The 17608-nt window shown below is 33.4% G+C and overlaps 3 protein-coding genes across 3 annotated transcripts; 2 read left to right on the top strand and 1 right to left on the bottom strand.

Annotated features, from left to right (window-relative positions):
• Positions 1-2809: 2809 nt before the first annotated feature.
• LOC139848452 (protein BYPASS1-LIKE-like) lies at positions 2810-3967 on the top strand. The gene has a single exon (XM_071838185.1). The coding sequence runs from the start codon at positions 2810-2812 to the stop codon at positions 3965-3967; it is 1158 nt and encodes a 385-aa protein (XP_071694286.1).
• A 3463-nt stretch (positions 3968-7430) lies between these two features.
• On the top strand, positions 7431-8395 carry LOC139848451 (uncharacterized). Its single transcript, XM_071838184.1, has 2 exons — positions 7431-7575; positions 7738-8395. The coding sequence occupies exons 1-2, from the start codon at positions 7431-7433 to the stop codon at positions 8307-8309; spliced, it is 717 nt and encodes a 238-aa protein (XP_071694285.1). The 3' UTR covers positions 8310-8395.
• A 222-nt stretch (positions 8396-8617) lies between these two features.
• On the bottom strand, positions 8618-11304 carry LOC139850682 (uncharacterized). Its single transcript, XM_071840240.1, has 4 exons — positions 11167-11304; positions 10673-10785; positions 9117-9614; positions 8618-8794 (listed from the first exon to the last, which is right to left on the bottom strand). The coding sequence occupies exons 1-4, from the start codon at positions 11288-11290 to the stop codon at positions 8735-8737; spliced, it is 795 nt and encodes a 264-aa protein (XP_071696341.1). The 5' UTR covers positions 11291-11304; the 3' UTR covers positions 8618-8734.
• Positions 11305-17608: the final 6304 nt, after the last annotated feature.

Below are 17608 nucleotides of genomic sequence, written 5' to 3'. Positions count from 1 at the left end.
AATTAAAAAATATATATGTAGACTACAATCAAATATCAATTTCATTTTTTATCATTATATATACAAAACAACCAAAGCAAAGATATCAAAATAAAGCTAACCTCAAACTTTTGAGATGCAAGACTAACGATCCACTTCCTATTAAAATTGATATCGATTTTCAATTTTCATGTTCAAATTTCATGTATGCATTTTCCATTGGTGACGTGCGTGCAGCCGTATGCAAGTGCGGAATCAACAACTTAAATTTGTAAACATATACTACTACAACTTTAGCACTAACGGGCAGAGTCCCGATAAGTGTAGAGTAGTATGTGTAAGTACATGATCGTCGCAAGAGAGGTAGGCAACAAATGTAGTCGGTGGATTTTTTTTTTTTTATCTAATTGGGGGTTTTTGTATCATAGGAGCAATGGATAATTTGAATTTAATTCAAATAAAGGAAAGGAAGGATGCTAGTTCGGTTGGGGATTTTATAGTTAAACAGATCTAATTTTAAAAGCGTCTTCTCGAATGACTTTGGAGTGTATGAACATGAACACAGGGGTCGTTAATCCCTCTATTCGCGAAGTGTACCTAACTGTCACTTAAATGCCACTAAGGTAAAACGTATGACTACACTACTAGAGTTAAACCGGTGGTTCCACCCACCCATGCCGATTACATTAAGAGGTCCAATTCATTATTGTACCAATCTCACGATTCTAACCAATCTAAGGGATCAATTTAGAACAGTGGGTCTATTTAACCAAGCCCGTAAGAGTTCTCAACAAAAAACCTTCAAAAATAGAGTATCAGTCTTCGGTCTAAACCAAAGCCGTGAACTATTTTTATCCAGTCGCGGGCTAAATCAAGCTTTTACCAGACTTTTGCAACCTATTGTTCTTTAATTTCGCCGCCGGCTAGCCATAAACAGTCGCCGGTTTAGAACGTTAACAAACAAAAACCAGCTCTAATTACCATAGACAGTGTTCGAAACAATTTTCTGATTTTAAAGGTCCTGGGCTGCTGGCATCGCCACTCAGGCCACCGACCCTACTCAGCTAAGTGTCAAATCCGCGTTACAATTTATACTCTTTTACCCAAACCAACACCCTATGGGTGTTTAGCTACTTACAATAAAATAAAGACAGCAAATAAAGCAAATAAGCATAGTATTCATTATGAACAATAATATGTAAATGGGAATTATACCTTGAATAAATAATGAAATGAACAAAGGAGATAAGCTGAAAAATAACTTCAAGAGTCTTGAATGAAAAGTACAATACTCGACTTTGTACCGGAAAATAACTTGAATCTTCAAATACCTATGCTTGAAAATAACTTTGATAATGTAAATTGAATGTAAAATATGTAATTAAATCGACATAATGTAAACCTAACTACTAATACATAATAACTTTTCTGTTATCTGAAAACTGAAATCAATGTCTCTTTATATAGGCAAAATCTAGCTGTCGGTCAAGCTTCGCATGTTGCCGGTCTGGTATGGCAGTGGAGCTGAGGCTGAGATAGAGATTTTCCAAATTTATGAAAAGTATTCTTAGACTCGTTTTGTCTTTCAAGCGAAAAAACTAAACAATGTAACTGTGTAAATGAAGAACACAATAGATATTTTCTAAATTTATTTATGTATATATTGATCAGCAATATTTACAAACAACTTAGAAAAATAAGGAGAGACAATTTCAAGTGATTAAATCAGATTTTTACTCTAAACAAAGACACCTCATTAACTTTATGAACTCTTTATTCATAGAATTTCAATGCATAGATTAACTAGGAAACTGAATCCTTAATATTTATTAAAATCTCGAATATCTTTAATTGATTATAGGAAATCAATTTGATTAATCATCATCAATCATCAAATCTATTAATGTAGTGAATAGGGGTGTGCATGGTACGGGAAGAACCGAAGACCGTACCGGACCGAACCGATTTCGAACAGAATCGAGCTTTTTCGGTCCGGTCCTTGGTCCATAATTTTACGAATTTTCGGTCTTCGATCCGGACCGAACCGGACCAAAACCGAAAAAAACACTAAAAATACCCGAATCGTACCGTACCGAACCGAACCGATAATATTTGGTCCGGTCCTCGGTCCATGTTTTTGCTTCAAATTGGGATTCGGGACGGAACCGAACCGAACAAGTTTGGTCCAGAACTGTACCACGCAAACCCCTAGTAGTGAATGTTTTCCTTAACAAATTTTATAAATTAGCCTTCAACTTCATAGTTAAAAAGGCTCAAGGCTCACTGGATAACAAATGGCTCTTTGATATATATATATATATATATATATATATATATATATATATATATATATATATATATATATATATATATATATATATATAAATACAATTTATTATTTGATGATTCTTTAATTATAGTTCTGTTCCTATTCATCAAAAATAAAAAGAATAGAAATAACAATGTATCGTTTTCATTTACTTGGTCCACATAGGTTCACCCTTTATAAACCTCTTCCCTTTTTAGGATTTCAAACATTCTTTATCACTCTGTTTATGCCATCTTCATTTTTCTCAAATCCATCACACACGCATAAAAAATATTCCAAATTTCAAGATTCTTGATCCCGTTTCAATAGCTTTCCATCACTCTGTTTTCCTTGTTTTAATCAGTCAAACAAACCTGATTACCTGTCTTCTTGTTAATATTACCCCATTACAAATTCACTACAAAGTTTATAAATTTTTGTTATTTTATTATCTTTTCTCATGATCAACAATCTTTTTCTTTAATCTTTTGTGTGTTTCTTGATTCTTTCCAAATAGTGAAGATGGAAATAGATTGCCATGGATCATCATCTCCATATGTCACTCGAATTCGACGTACAATTCTTTGTCAGAAACGTAATCCAGTTGTTCATTCAATTGGCAATCAAACCCTGAAACAAATTGCTCAAGAAAAGGAGCTTGAGGCTTTTCAAAAACTGGTAACTCAAAAGCTTCATAATTTATCATTAGTTGACTCCAATGAACTTTTGTCCGTTTCATGGATTTCGAAGCTTTTGGACGCATTCATTCGTATTCAAGAACAGTTTACAATTATAATATCAAACAACAAATCTTTCTTAGCCAAACAACCAATGGAGAAACCGTTTTCGGATTATTTTGAAAGGAGTGTAAAAGCTTTAGATGTTTGTAATGCAATTAGAGATGGTATTGAACAAATGAGGGAATGGAAAAATCAAGTAGAGACTGTTTTATGTGTTTTAGGGAATCAAAGATTTGTTGGTGTAGCCGAAATTCGAAGGGCGAAAAGGGCTTTAAAGGATTTGGACATTAAAGAAACGAATCTTGCTCAAAGAAACCGATCTTTCAATCAAAAAGAAATGCAACATGAAAAAAGTTTACTTTTTAGGGCTTCAAGATCATTGTCTTGGAGTGTTTCGATACCTTGGTCAGTGTCGAAACAACTCCAAGCAATTGGAAGCAACATTGTCGTACCAAAAAGTAGCGAGATTTTAGCCACGAACGGGCTGGTTTTGGCTTTTTACACAATGAGCCATGTGTTATCTTTTGTAATGTGGGCTTTATTAGCTGTGCTCCCTTGTCAAGATTTCGGCGGCTTGCACACTCATGTCAACACTCCTAAAGTTTTCGCTTGGTGGGTCCCACTACATTCGCTCCAAGAAAGAATCATGGTGGAATATAAGAAGAGGGACATAAGAAATTCTCATGGATTATTAAAGGAGACTCAAGTTATTGAAATGTATGCTTGTTATATGAACAGATTTATTGATTGGATTCGGTTTCCATTAATGGAAGAACATGAAAAAGAAATGAAGCAAAGAATTGAAGAACTGAGAACCGTTTATGATTCTTTAAAGAATGAATTGGATCCATTCGAGAGGCAAGTGAAGGAAGTTTTTCATCTAATCGTTCGATGTAGAGTTGAAGGGCTCGGTTCCATCTCAAGACGCAACTCATTTTAAGACTCTTTCTGTCGATGTATGTAAATCCATATCACAAAATGTATCCATATATCATTAATCAAAGTTTTACTCCAAGTAATGTGATGCATACTTTAGTGATCCATGGATAAAAATAAGTGGTTAAGTCACTAAACCATTCCTAATGAATATGTTTTGTACTGTAATGATGTGGTCCAGCAGTTGGTGGTCTGCCTCCTTTAGGGGAGGTCAGGAGTTCAACTCCCCGTTGGCTACATATTAAAAACACGATTTCATCCCTGCCATGAAGTATCCACCCATGGCACCTTTCCCATATCGTTTGCGGGTAAAGGGTATGGGGGTTTTTACTTGACCGTGCTCTTGGATGGGTTTCAAGGTTTTCTCCCGGGCAGCGATGGAGCGGGGTTATTATCGATGCATCGGCAGAGTCGAAACGGGAGATGATCGCAACGGGTGGTTTAGTCACCCTCGGGTGATCCCAATCGCTAGTTAAAAAAAAAATACTTAGCTATTTTTGTTTATAGTCTGTTTCCCTACCAAGTTGTGTCTCACATATCCATAGATAAATTACTTTTAGATGATGAAGCACACCACCCGGGTTCAATTTATGGCTATGCCAAATTGTTTAAAATGTGAGTGTGACTAGAGGGTACGCATAATGCGCAATTCACCCGGTACCAGGTCTCGCGCTCGGGAGGCTTGATTACCCGAGATTTTACCTTCTATGAGTGAGTCAATATGCTCGTTCATAGGAGGGTTTCCTTGCTTACTAAAAAAAATTAAATAAAAATAAATAAATAAAAAAACTACTTTTAGATCAAACTTTGATCTTTGTGTAACAAAAGAGATTGTATAGGACTCAAAATACTTGTTCTTTCTTCTTCTCATCAAAGACAAAGAGACAGTGAGTCTAACATACTCTGATAGAGTTGCTATTATTACTATGGGTTAAAGCTAAAAATAGGCTACAAACTTACACAAATGTACCGATGTCACTCACAAACTCATTTCCGTCCTACTGTCGCCTACAAACTTTCAAAAAGTGTACCGATGTAAACAAAAACGTTCAAAAAGTGTACCAATGTAAACAAAAATGACTGCCTACCGGCTAAACTAGTTAAAATCAACATATGTCGTTCGTGGATTGAATCTTAATTCTTAAAAAAAAAAAAAAAAAAAAAAAAAAAAAAATCAGGTCAAAATTAATATGTGACAGGTCAAAACTATAAAATGTTGATATTGGAACATTTTTTGAAAGTTTGTAAGCGACAGTAGGACATAAATGAGTTTGTGGGCGACATCGGTACATTTGTGTAAGTTTGTAGCCTATTTTTGGCTTTAACCAACATTTAACATTTAACATTTAACATTAACCTTTTTTCTATACTAAAACCCATGCAAAATGTTGTAGTTCCAATTAAATCTTAATGTAGTTTTGTGTTTGTATTCACATTACAAAAGGTCCCTCAAATTTGCATATATTTTCACAAAGGTCCCTCAAGTTTACACTTTCTAAAAGGTAAAAAATGTAAATATATAATTTAATAAAAGAGATGGGAAATGTTGTAGTTTTAATTATATTTGATTGTAGTTTTAAATTTGCGTTCACATTACAAATGGTCCCTCAACTTTGTTTATATTTCCACAACGGTCCCTCAAATTTACAAATTTACACTTTTTAAGGGGTAAAAATTGTAAATATATAATTTAATTAAAATATATGAAACTTTTTCCACCCGAATTTATAACGGGCTCTATCTTCTCGCTGGGTGCGAGTTAAATTTTTCAGAGACCACCGTTCAACTCGAAAAAATCTTACGAACCAAACGGGACTAACTACACGCGCAACGGACACTTCTCAAAAAAACGCTAAACACAATGACAACCTGTATCTTCTCAAAAAAACGCTAAACACAACGACAACCTGTATCTTACCGCTCGGCACGTGTTAAATTTTTTCGAGGGCAGCGTCAGACTCGAAATAATTTTATGAACAAAACGATACTAACTACGTTCGAAACGGACACTTTTTAAAAAAAAACACTAAACACAACGACAGCCCGTATCTTCCTGCTCGCTGCAAATTACATTTTTTCGCCAGCACCATTAGGCTCGAAATAATTTTATCAACAAAACGAAACTAACTACGTTCGAACCGGACAGATTTTAAAAAATACTAAAGACGACGACACCAACAACGACGCATAATAGATGGCCCGTTTTCCCTTCTGTAAATAAAACTGCGTTAAATATAAATACGCCAGCCGAAAGCTCCCGCCGGATCGCGCGGGCCGGTCCGGACTAGTTATATACCAAGTTGAAAGAGTCAAAATTTGATACACATAATAATACTAGCAGTTGCCACTCTTCATCTCTACATAATCAGATTTGTTCCTGGTCAACTACTTCCAATATTTTTTAAATCATGATTATTTGATAAAACTTCATACTCGGACAACTAACTACTACCACCAGGTAAGCCAATATTTCCTAGGGTCTAAGTAGACGTTAACAATTATTTATATATTACCTCAGGCCTCATCCATATTGCATTCATACATGTATTCTATATATATTTTGATCTTGAAGTTCAAGGAGTAATTCAAACTCTAAGATATGGTCATAAGTTGGACCGGTCCGGTCCACTTGACCAGGTATCCAGTCCATATGATGTTGGGGAACAACCACACCAATTTTATACTTCATCCACAAACAATTTAAAAGTAGTTTCGGTAACTACTGGTCTACTACTATAAATCTATATAATATATAGATCATTTATAGTCTCATTGTTTAAGAGTTGTATCATTGTCAACAAAAATCTTCTTGCTTCGTCATAATCATGATCATTATCCATTATGACCGGTCAAAGTCAAAGTGCAACAAATAACAATTTGATAAAGTCAGTGTTGTTCTTTTCACAAATGTTATATATGGGTCTAATAATATGCCTAATCAGTATATTATTTGGAACTTGTTTTGTGTTTTCTAATCTCAACTATTACGTATAACATCTTAAAATACATGTATTAAAACATGTATCATTATAACATTATTCATTTTCTCATGTTATTTGTTAACCATCAAGCAATCATACAAAATACATACCATAAACACAACTTTTTAAACATGAAAACAATCATTGAGCTACTTTTATTATTATTATTATCACATTTTCTAATAGATAGTTAAACAGATAACAGCCCATTTGAAAACATAATAAGTTCGGCCCATAATATTCGATTGCAGCCCGTTTGATAAGTATTGCTTTTACCCAAAGCAAAAGCAACCCACATTTGAGTCATTTAGAAATAGCATACCCCATTTTGAACACTATGAGAAGCAATGCATATATTCTTAACTCTATATCCTCTTACATATATTGAAATTTACATTATTGTATAAACTCCTTTGTTTTCAAGAATTATATTTTATACAAAGCCATCAACTTTCACAAGTATCAAACTACGGATTTTGTGAGGAAATGGCACTCAAATTTGATCCGAAACTCATGAAAGTTGCTGATGAGTTTGCCGATTTTGACCTTTTAAAGCCAAAGAGCCAACCTGGTCCCGAATTTCAGAGTCAAGAAACGGAATCTAACTACATTATAACCGTTTACCTCGAAGGTTCGCAGGAAACTAGCTTACTTAAAAATTGAAGTACTATTTATATTGTTAAACTTTAATTGATTGATAGAAGCTTTATAGAAATGAATCATAGAGCAGATTATAGGACAATAATGCAATAGTTTGTTTCATCCTTGTTTAGTGACTAATGGATTTCTACAGGGTATAGACGAACGAATATAAACGTTGAGAGAACCGAAGATGGGAGTCGAATCATAATAAAAGGAGGAAAACCCTTTCAAGATATGTTGAATGTTGCAGGAAAAGTAGTAAAGAAACATGTTGAGATGAGGGGATTTCAGAAATCATTTAGGGTCCCACAAGGAGTGGTGTTGAACAAAATCCATGCTAGGTTCGATGAAAACGACTCGAAGCTCGTAATACGAATGCCAAAAGCGACGAAAGGACTCATTGGGGCTAAAATTGAAGAGTTGGAAACAGAAGAAATTAGGACAAAATCAACTAAACCGATACATGTTTATACTAATGAAGAGATATCAGAACAAGAAGATCAAAAGGCTGAAAATGATAATGTTCAAGATGTTACAAACGAATCGCAAAAAGAGGAAGTTAGCCCTGATAGGGAACAACCAAAATCACCTCGAAGGAGGTTCAAGATATGTACTCCGGCCATATTTGGTTCGGCATTTTTAGTGACTCTTATCGTGTTGGTTATTCACTTGGTCCAAACCGAAAAACCAGTAAAGCAACAAAAGAATAAAGATCAAGATTAGTTTGCAGTTAACATTGTAAACTGTATGCAGTTTATATTTTTGTTGTTTCATGTAGTTAACTGCTTTAGAGTAAAAATTATGACAACCTCGCCAGTAAAACCCAAAGTTAGACGTGTGACACCACTGATCTGAAATCCTAGCTTAGTAGCTTCTACAATACATTGATTAACAAATTAACATTAACAAAAAACATAACAAAAGATGACAAATATTCAAAAGGAGGGTCTCACCAAAAGATTCAATGAAGGTTGGTACAATAATAATAATAATAATAATAATTATAATGATAATCAAAACCAACCCATTTAGATTCAAAATTTGAACATGCCCCCACTCTACTTAGTACTACCTTCTTTCTAGTTTCTACTCCCACACTCATTTCTCTCTTTACATGCATGCATTAGCTAGCTGCCACCCATTCTTTTTCATAGTAACACCACTATCAAAACCACACAATACCAAAAAGCTTTAACAAACCCCACATCCTGCAAAAAGAAAACACAAAATTCCAATCATCATCATCACATTACTCCCCACATGCACCATATTAGCATCCAATTCTAATTATTGTTGTTAGAAACTTATGTCATGACTATCAACAATAACAAACATAAATGAAAGGAATAATTATGAAAAGTACTATTCTCCCAATTCTATTTCTAATAACTAAACATACAATCTATTCTTTTCATACCAAGTTCAATTCAATAATGGGATTTTGCCCTTAAACTAGCTTTTTGAATAATTTAATTTGTTTTTGGTTGTTGTATCAAGTAAGTTATGCAACTAGCCTTCAAGTATGGTTACCTGTATTCTATCGTAGCCCGAACTGGTTGGAGGGTGAATGGTTGCGGAATCAACTTCACCAGTTGGCAACGGGACAGCCGGATTGCTATTTATAAACTGTAAAGATCCGCCTTTTCTAGGTTGACCGTTAGGACCATCCGATGGGAAAATGGCATTCATTGGAGATGGGCTTGGTGATGTTTCTTGTTGTGGAAGATTAGGCCACGGGTAAGATGGAGACGACGCTACAATATCTCCACCACCACCAATACCGCCACTAGAGCTCATTGGTGGTGGGGTTGAGGACACGATAGTACTGTGACTACCGCCAGATATGGACGGAGATGGTGCTGGTGATGGTGATGATGTCCGCTTTGGTGGTTGAGGTACAGGTGGAGATGCGGATTCTGGTGTGACTGAGGAGGAAACTTGTATCGCGAGCTTTTGGTTATCATCGCAAACTTTTGTTGAGTTGTTTTTGAACGCGAAGTAGAAGGAACCGAGCCGTGAAGGATGCCACTTCATTCATGCATATTAAAAAAACATACATTACATGTTAATAACATAGCTGAGCATGACACATTAACACATGAACAAATGAACCCTAAACTTGATGTTTTACAACATACAAAGACGTCCCGGAGATGGTAGCCTAGAGATTGGGTACATGCAGCATGAAGAAGTGGTTATGGGTTCAATCCCAACCTTATGTCTTTTTAAGGATGGGTTACGCAATTTTTCTCTCACATGTTGGCCGTGAGACGGGTCAATGTGGGGCCACCAGAGTGTTGGTTTTACTCCGTACAACATACAAAAACTTATGAAAACAATTAAGAGCAAGTCAAATCTTACCACTCACACACAACATAAGAAATTATGGTTAAAGTTTTACATTAATATAAACTTTTAATCCAAACTCAAGAGACTAATCAAGAATATAAAACAGTAGAAATCATGGTTTAAAAGTTCTTATAATAATTTGGAAAATACTAAAGCAGGAAAGTGCACAACAGATAAAGCAGATGGTACAGTGATTTAAAGCACTCATTGCTTGATGGCACACACCATTAACCATCATTTTCACACAAATCAATTAATTACACCAGTACTACCAGAAATTGGAAGGGATTATTCTATAATGATAAAACAATTGCTCCATATGTCTTAAAATTAAAAGGTAACCGCATATCACAATATCGTATTTACCAAAAAACTTGCAAATCTGGAGGAGAAAGCGGAATTAATGAGGCAAAAAAAAAAAAAGTACTACGTATTTACAAATGAGATGCGATTTTTCACTTTCTCATCCAAACTTTACAAAACTTGCAAAATCATCCTTATAATTGTAAGATTTTATAATGTGAGATATAGTGAAATTTGGTTTAATGTTCATTATTTGTTAGTAAAATGGTGTAATGTTTATCCCTTGAACTGTAACTAAAAAAAAACTGAAACACGCCAACAAATGGAATGTACAACCAACAAATTCCAGTAGGATGATACAACTGTTTAGTACATGAAACCATTTATTATTTTTTTAGCTTGACATATAGGAAAATAATTTATGAGAAACATACTGTAAATGTGGGGCCTGTAGGAGTAAGAAGTGTGGATTCCGTGAAGTTGCACAAGTTGAAGGCTCTTCTGTTCTTGAAAATGTACAAATTGTAGTTGTATTTGTGCCTGAATACTGTAAAAAAAAAAAAAAAAAAAAAAATTTAAGTTACAAACAATTTGTGTTAGCTTTAGTTTTGCAACAAAAATTGTTACTAGTAAATAAATTTTAACTTACAAAAAAAGGTTGGATGTAAGAAATTATAATTACCCCAAAAGAACTGTAAAAATATATGGACTAAGTCGTTCAAAAAAAATTAATAAAATAAAAAATAAAAAAATTATAGACTTAACACACTGAAAATAAAGAGAAATTGGATTTATTCTACAAGTATCCCACAAAATAAAGAGAAATTGAAGGGGGGGATTTGTAAAAAGTGTGCAAATGTTATACATTATCTTGAAATGAAATTGTTACAATTTAATTTTAGTTTGTTTTTAAAAAGTGTTAACTTACTAACAGAGTCACCAACTTGAACAATAGGGTTCTTCCATTCAGAAACACCATCAACAACAAGAGTTGCAGAATGAACAAAATGTTGCAAAAACATAGTGATCATGAAACTTAAAACCATCATCATATTCACACCCTTAATGTAATTCACTTCCATTGAACTCTAGCTTCTTGTTTTTTACTCACCAAAAAGTTGCAAAAATGCAAAAGATTAATTGAGTGATTTATAGTGAGAACTGAGAGGAGTGTGAAGATTAAAATAACTCAAGAAGCAAAAAAAGCTTTGAGCTTTGGTATTTTAAAGAAGAAAATTGAGGTAAAATAGACTCACATAATATGTATCACTCACTATGCATGTTGTACAAGTTAGTTAGACATAAATCTTCAAAAATGTGCTTTGTTAAAAGAAGGGCTTTTGTAGTAATTATTTTAATTTACTTTACCAGAGTTAAAATTACTATTTTAGTAGTATTGTACAGATCTTAACTCATGTTGTACAAGTTATTAAAGAAGTAATAACCTGGATTTAGAAAAATGGGGTTTCAACATATCAAATGAACGTACAATACTTGATGCATATTGTACAAAATAGTCAAGCTTCAACCTTGAGAAATGGGCTAGGTGAAGGTTTTGGCTAGAGTCAAGCTCAATTGACCAGTTTTTTTCTAGCGGCTAACGAATTTATTATTTTAATAATCTTTAATTTTTTTTTAAATACATATTTACATTTACATATACATATTATATTATATATTATTATATGATATGAAAAGATCCGGTTATGATCCGTTAAGTTACGATGTAACAGATTGCACAATCTATTTGAACAAAGAGTGTTGTAAAAAATTCGATTATTCGCCGATTAATTTTCGATTAATCATTTTGAAGAGCAATTCCTTCCGATTTTCAAAAATCCGTTTTATTAAACGGTCAACGTCAATTGATGGGTCAAAATCGAATTTGGTAACCAGAGTCGGTCAAAGTCAAACATGATTATCATTTTAACATGAATTTAAACTAGAACTTTATAGTTTTCGTACTTTTGCAGCAAAAATGAAAAATTTTAGACAATTATGTTAAAGTTTATTTTTATATGTATGATTTTTTTCTATATTTACACATATAATTTTAATAATTTAATATTTCAATGTATACAGTACAATCCGATTAATCTCCGATTAATCTTTTCAAAGTCTCGACCGATTAATCCCCGAATAGCGAATTTTGCAACCATGTGAACAAATACTGCATTCTACTGAACGCTATATCACAATACAAACATAACCAATTAATTATAACATAAATGTTGTATAATAAACAAACAAAACTGCAACGACCGTCATTAAATCAAAGACATCCTGAATCAAATCGAGCCCCACAATGCAAGACTCCCCCAAAACTCTAAGCCGGCCATACCCACCCCTACTAGTCCAGGAAGCAACAAGAAATGCGCGGAGAGCCCTAAAACACCCTCAGCGAGACCTCAACCAGAAATCCAAAAAGAAAAATCCCTATAGTTAAAATTCGAAATGCACCCGCCATCAAAATGGACCACCTAGAAGCTTAATACAGACGAATCCCAAATTATGGATGATCGAGAAACTACCAAGACACCTCCCTGAAAACCTAGCCATATCCACTAGTGATGAAAAAGCAGGCAAACTTTTATTTTAATTTTAGACGCTACGAGTGTTGCTTTTCAAAAAGCAAGGTTGTTAAGAGATGAAAATTGGTGCCTTGAAAGTGATTTTGTGGATGAGTGGTTTTGTATCTTTGATCAAGATTCTAAAGAAATAAACTAATTTTTAATATTTATTATTGGTCCCATATTAAATGTTAAAATAATGTAAATAATTAATATAAATCAATAAAAACAAAATAAACTAAAATTTCATTAATATTAAAAAATATACAAAATTAAAAAATAAAAAGTAAAAAAAATAGTAACCCACGAATTATATTTGGGCCATATTAATTTTAAAAAAATGGTACAAATAATGTGCCATTTAAATTAATGATTTTGATCCAAACAATTGACACATATAAAAGACTCAACATTCTCTAGAGGCTACATCAACCGACTACTTTCTTTGTGATCTTCATCTACAACTTCTATTCACCTACAACCAAAAACACACACATATACACACAAAAACTTGCAAATAAATAAACCAAAACACAAAGAATAAAAAAAAAAAAAAAGACATTTAAATGTCAATGTCGCTCCAGCGATGTCGGTTGTGAAAAGGCGGCCGGCGATGGCAATGTGGAGTGGGGGAACTGTCGGTACTCAGTTCCCAACGTTCCCGAAGAATAACACCGAAAAAAACTCTCACTCCCAATGCTCTTAAAGTCTTTCTTTTTAACGTCCGTTTTTATATAAATATACATAATAGATTCTAATTTTTTACGTTACAATATATTATATATGTTCAGTGAAAACACAAGGAAACCGAAAAATTGATATATTTTATATCAAACTAGTTTATAGTTTAAAGATCGGTGAATTCACAAGAAAACATAAAAAATAATCAAATAATCAGAAATACTTTATATGTAAAGATAATATAAATTCAGTTTGCTACGGTGAACGTAACAAAGTCTCATAATTAATGAAATACCTCCTTTCAATTACATTTTTCATTGTACTAACAACATCCTAATCAAGTATTTTTAATTTTTAATCTGTTGTCAGTCTTTACACTCAAATATGAGTAAACGCTACCCAAATGTGACTAAAGTAATTAAAATTGGTCATCATGTTGCAACAAATATATAGTATTTTTAATCCTTAATAATTTTTTGATAATAGTATTCCAAGATTTGATTAACTCGCAATATTTTTTAAAAAGAAGTTTTGGACGCTACGTTTTGGGTGCTTCTTGCAAGCAGCAACCGTCTATAGCGAGAGATATCCCTTGTCTTTGTCGCCTACCTATGTCTAGAATAGCACGATAGAGGCTCAAGAGTATAACCGCCTGCATTGATGGACTGAAGCAGGATACCTATTGCAGTAAAATGCAGTTTTGTATTAACTCACAGAATTACTCAATTACTATTGAATACAAGTGAAATTAAAAAATAATATACATGTTAATTATTCCAATAATATGATGTCTTAGCAATCTCAATTTGTTGAACCTCGGTAGATCTTATTTATGATTACGTGGTGAACCTAAAAAATGAACAAATGGGAGGTCTTTTCGAAATGTTAAACAAAAATTTTTCCCTCACATATTGGTCACAGTATATATACTAGTTTATCGACCCGTGTATACACAAAGGTGGGGTATAATAGCATGTTTCATTCATTTAAATATTAAATTTGTAAATAGGTATCAATCTCTTATCGAACTTTCATTTGCTTATGTGAATGTAGCACCCCGCAAATTTGCATGTATATATTTAATGAGTGATGATATGTACATAACCATTTTTTACACATATACACAACCAAACATGTTTTACAATATTGTACTGTACAACACTGTAAAACATATTTGATTATGTATGTGAAAAAAATGGTTGTGTACATATCACTCCCCATATTTAATATAAACTATCTACACATATTTCAACCTTAAATCAAACTTGTGAATACACGCGAATGTCATTTAAACTGTCTTCATTTATTTGATTTTGAAACACATAAATAATCACGGGCATCGAATGAAAAAATGTTTATTTATTTAAATAAGCATTTGAATATATACAAAGGTCGGACAATTTTTTTTATTAATTTAAACTCGATATTTTACCATCATTTATACATTATATTTCAGTCTATTAAAGTATAATAATATAATATAATATAAATAAAACAACTCTATTAAAGTATAATAATATAATATAAATATAAATAAAACAATACATGTTGATAAGTAGAAGTCTTTTAATGCATAAATTATTTAAATTTTAGTGATATTTTCATCGATTAAAATTCAAGTTATTTAACTAATTTGTAATACAATTATTTTTAGTAACAGATTTATAAACATAGCCATTAAGGATATGCTTAAAAACACAATTTAAGCGTTACATAATGGTACATGATACTAGTAAAGTACTAGGTTTTAACGATGATTAATAGCAAATTACATTACAAAAATACATGTATTAATATCTTAAGCATTGTTTTAAGAGCTATGTTCAAAAAAAAATCTTAAAATAATTATGCTTAAACAAATAAATCATGTTATCTACGATAGCCTAGATTCGTAACATTAGTTAATGTTTATGAAATGCTTTCAAAATAGGATAATGCTTCCTTTTATAGTGATTACTCAAATCGTGTGGTAGGATAATTTCATGATTATTTTTATGTTCATGCATACACAGTATATTTCTAAACATACAAAATACTATTAAGTGTAAAATAACTTGACAAGTAGCTTACATTGAATTATTGAAATTAAAATAAACATTTTAAATACATTAAATAATAATTTTCATCATGTATATAAAAAAATCACAGTTATTAATTAGTGTTGTAGCTTTTTAGGGTTTTTTTCCCCAACGGCGATTTTGACGATTCATTTTCTCCTGCTTCCGTCCGATTACCAGCGGGATCAAACGCTGTGTAATCCTCTCCTTTCATCATGTCTCAGCGAGAAGATCACATCAACACTGCAAAAATTGCTACATCGATTTTTATTACGAATTTCCCTCCAACTTTCGGCATCAATGATCTACGAGGAATCTGCAAGGACCATGGTACTTTATTGGACATCTATTTCGCCCGTAAATTGTCTAAACAAGGTAATAGATTCGCTTTTGCTCGTTTTTTGAATGTTGATTCGATTAACGCTCTTGAAAGGAGGTTATCAAGTGTCTGGGTTGGTAATTACCATTTGTTCGCGGCAAAGGCCCGCTTTGGTCGAGATGATATACGAAATAAAACGGGTAACAAGCAGGGTGTTTTTTACCCAGTTCATCCCTCTAGAGTCCCAAACTTTGAAGATTTCCCTTCACTTGTCAAAGGTACTTATGTATCGGCTGTAAATGGAAAGTCTTTCCCTTCTCCGGTGGTGATTAAGACAGGATTGAAATACTTAAGCATTCCAGATGATGAACTGTTTCAAGGAACTGATGCTCCTCTGTTACTATTTGTGAAGGTAAAAAACACTACTTTAATTCCACATATCAAACGCATTTGGCATGTTGAGGGGTTTCAAAATCTGGATATTCATCATATTGGTGGATCATGGGTCGATGTAACATTCCCAAATGAAAAATCTTTAGACGCGTTTAAATGCAACGAAAAGATTATCTCATACATTGAAGAATTCAAAGAATTTGACGAAAATTTTGTGGTTAACGAAAGAGCAGTCTGGATTGATATTACTGGACTGCCAGCATGTGCCTGGAAAGACGGAATTTATAAGAGAATTGCAAGCTCCTTTGGCAACAAATCGTTCATTGCTGCCATAAATGGGAAAGTGGGGTGCGGTAAATTGGGTATTATTACCACCAGGATGGATTATATTCATGATATGATCTCTGTAGTTATCAAGAAAAAAACTTACAAGGTTCTAGTTCGAGAAACATCTAACTGGAATGTGAATGTGCTTGATCTGGAAGAAGAAGAATCATCGGATGATGATGATGCGTATTCGGAGGATTCGTCGATAAACTCGGACAAAGTGCAAGTTGATCAACCCATTGAAACTATGTTTGAGCAAAATGTATCTCCTGCAATAGAGAACACTATATCAGAAACAAAGTTGGCAGATCAGGTGGAAGATTCTCAGAGTTCAACCGAGGGAACTTTTGTTGCGGATAGCATTACTTCGCAGCCTGCTACTTCTGCAAAAAACAATATGGTTTTAGAAGATTCAGGTTCCTCTTCCTTGTCCAAGCCTCCAGGCCTCAACGGTGTCCGTTTTCATTCCCCTATCGTTAGTTCAACTAATTCTTCAGGTGACACTCACAATGTATTTAGATCCAAAATGTTAAAGATGGGTAAAACTCTTGGATACAACTTAAATTCTTCTTCTTTTGATCTCAACAAGGTGGTAATTAGTATGAGAGGTTTCAATACCATCTCATGAATTTAATGTCGTTAAACATTGGTGGAGGGATGCAACTCAAAATGAAACAAAGATGGGTGAGTAGGCTATGTGTTGAACATGGTATTAATATTTTAGGTATCCAAGAGACCAAACTTAAAAACCTGTGTCACTTTGCCGTTAAAGCAATGTGGGGCAATTTTAATTTTAAGGTTGCTTCCGCATCTGCTCGTGGAAGATCGGGTGGCATTATCACCGTATGGGACCCAAGATTTTTTCTTAGTAGACGTATCATTTCCTTTGATAATATGCTTATTGTGGAAGGAGTGTTTGTGGGGAATTCAACTTCGATCTTCCTTATCAACATTTATGCTCCACAACCGAGGGAAAGAAAGCAGAGATTGTGGGACTATATCCGGAATTTTGTTTCTATTAAT

Source organism: Rutidosis leptorrhynchoides, chromosome 5, assembly GCF_046630445.1.
Source record: "Rutidosis leptorrhynchoides isolate AG116_Rl617_1_P2 chromosome 5, CSIRO_AGI_Rlap_v1, whole genome shotgun sequence".
Classification (NCBI taxonomy): Eukaryota; Viridiplantae; Streptophyta; class Magnoliopsida; order Asterales; family Asteraceae; genus Rutidosis; species Rutidosis leptorrhynchoides.
This window is presented reverse-complemented; position numbering and strand designations above follow the sequence as displayed.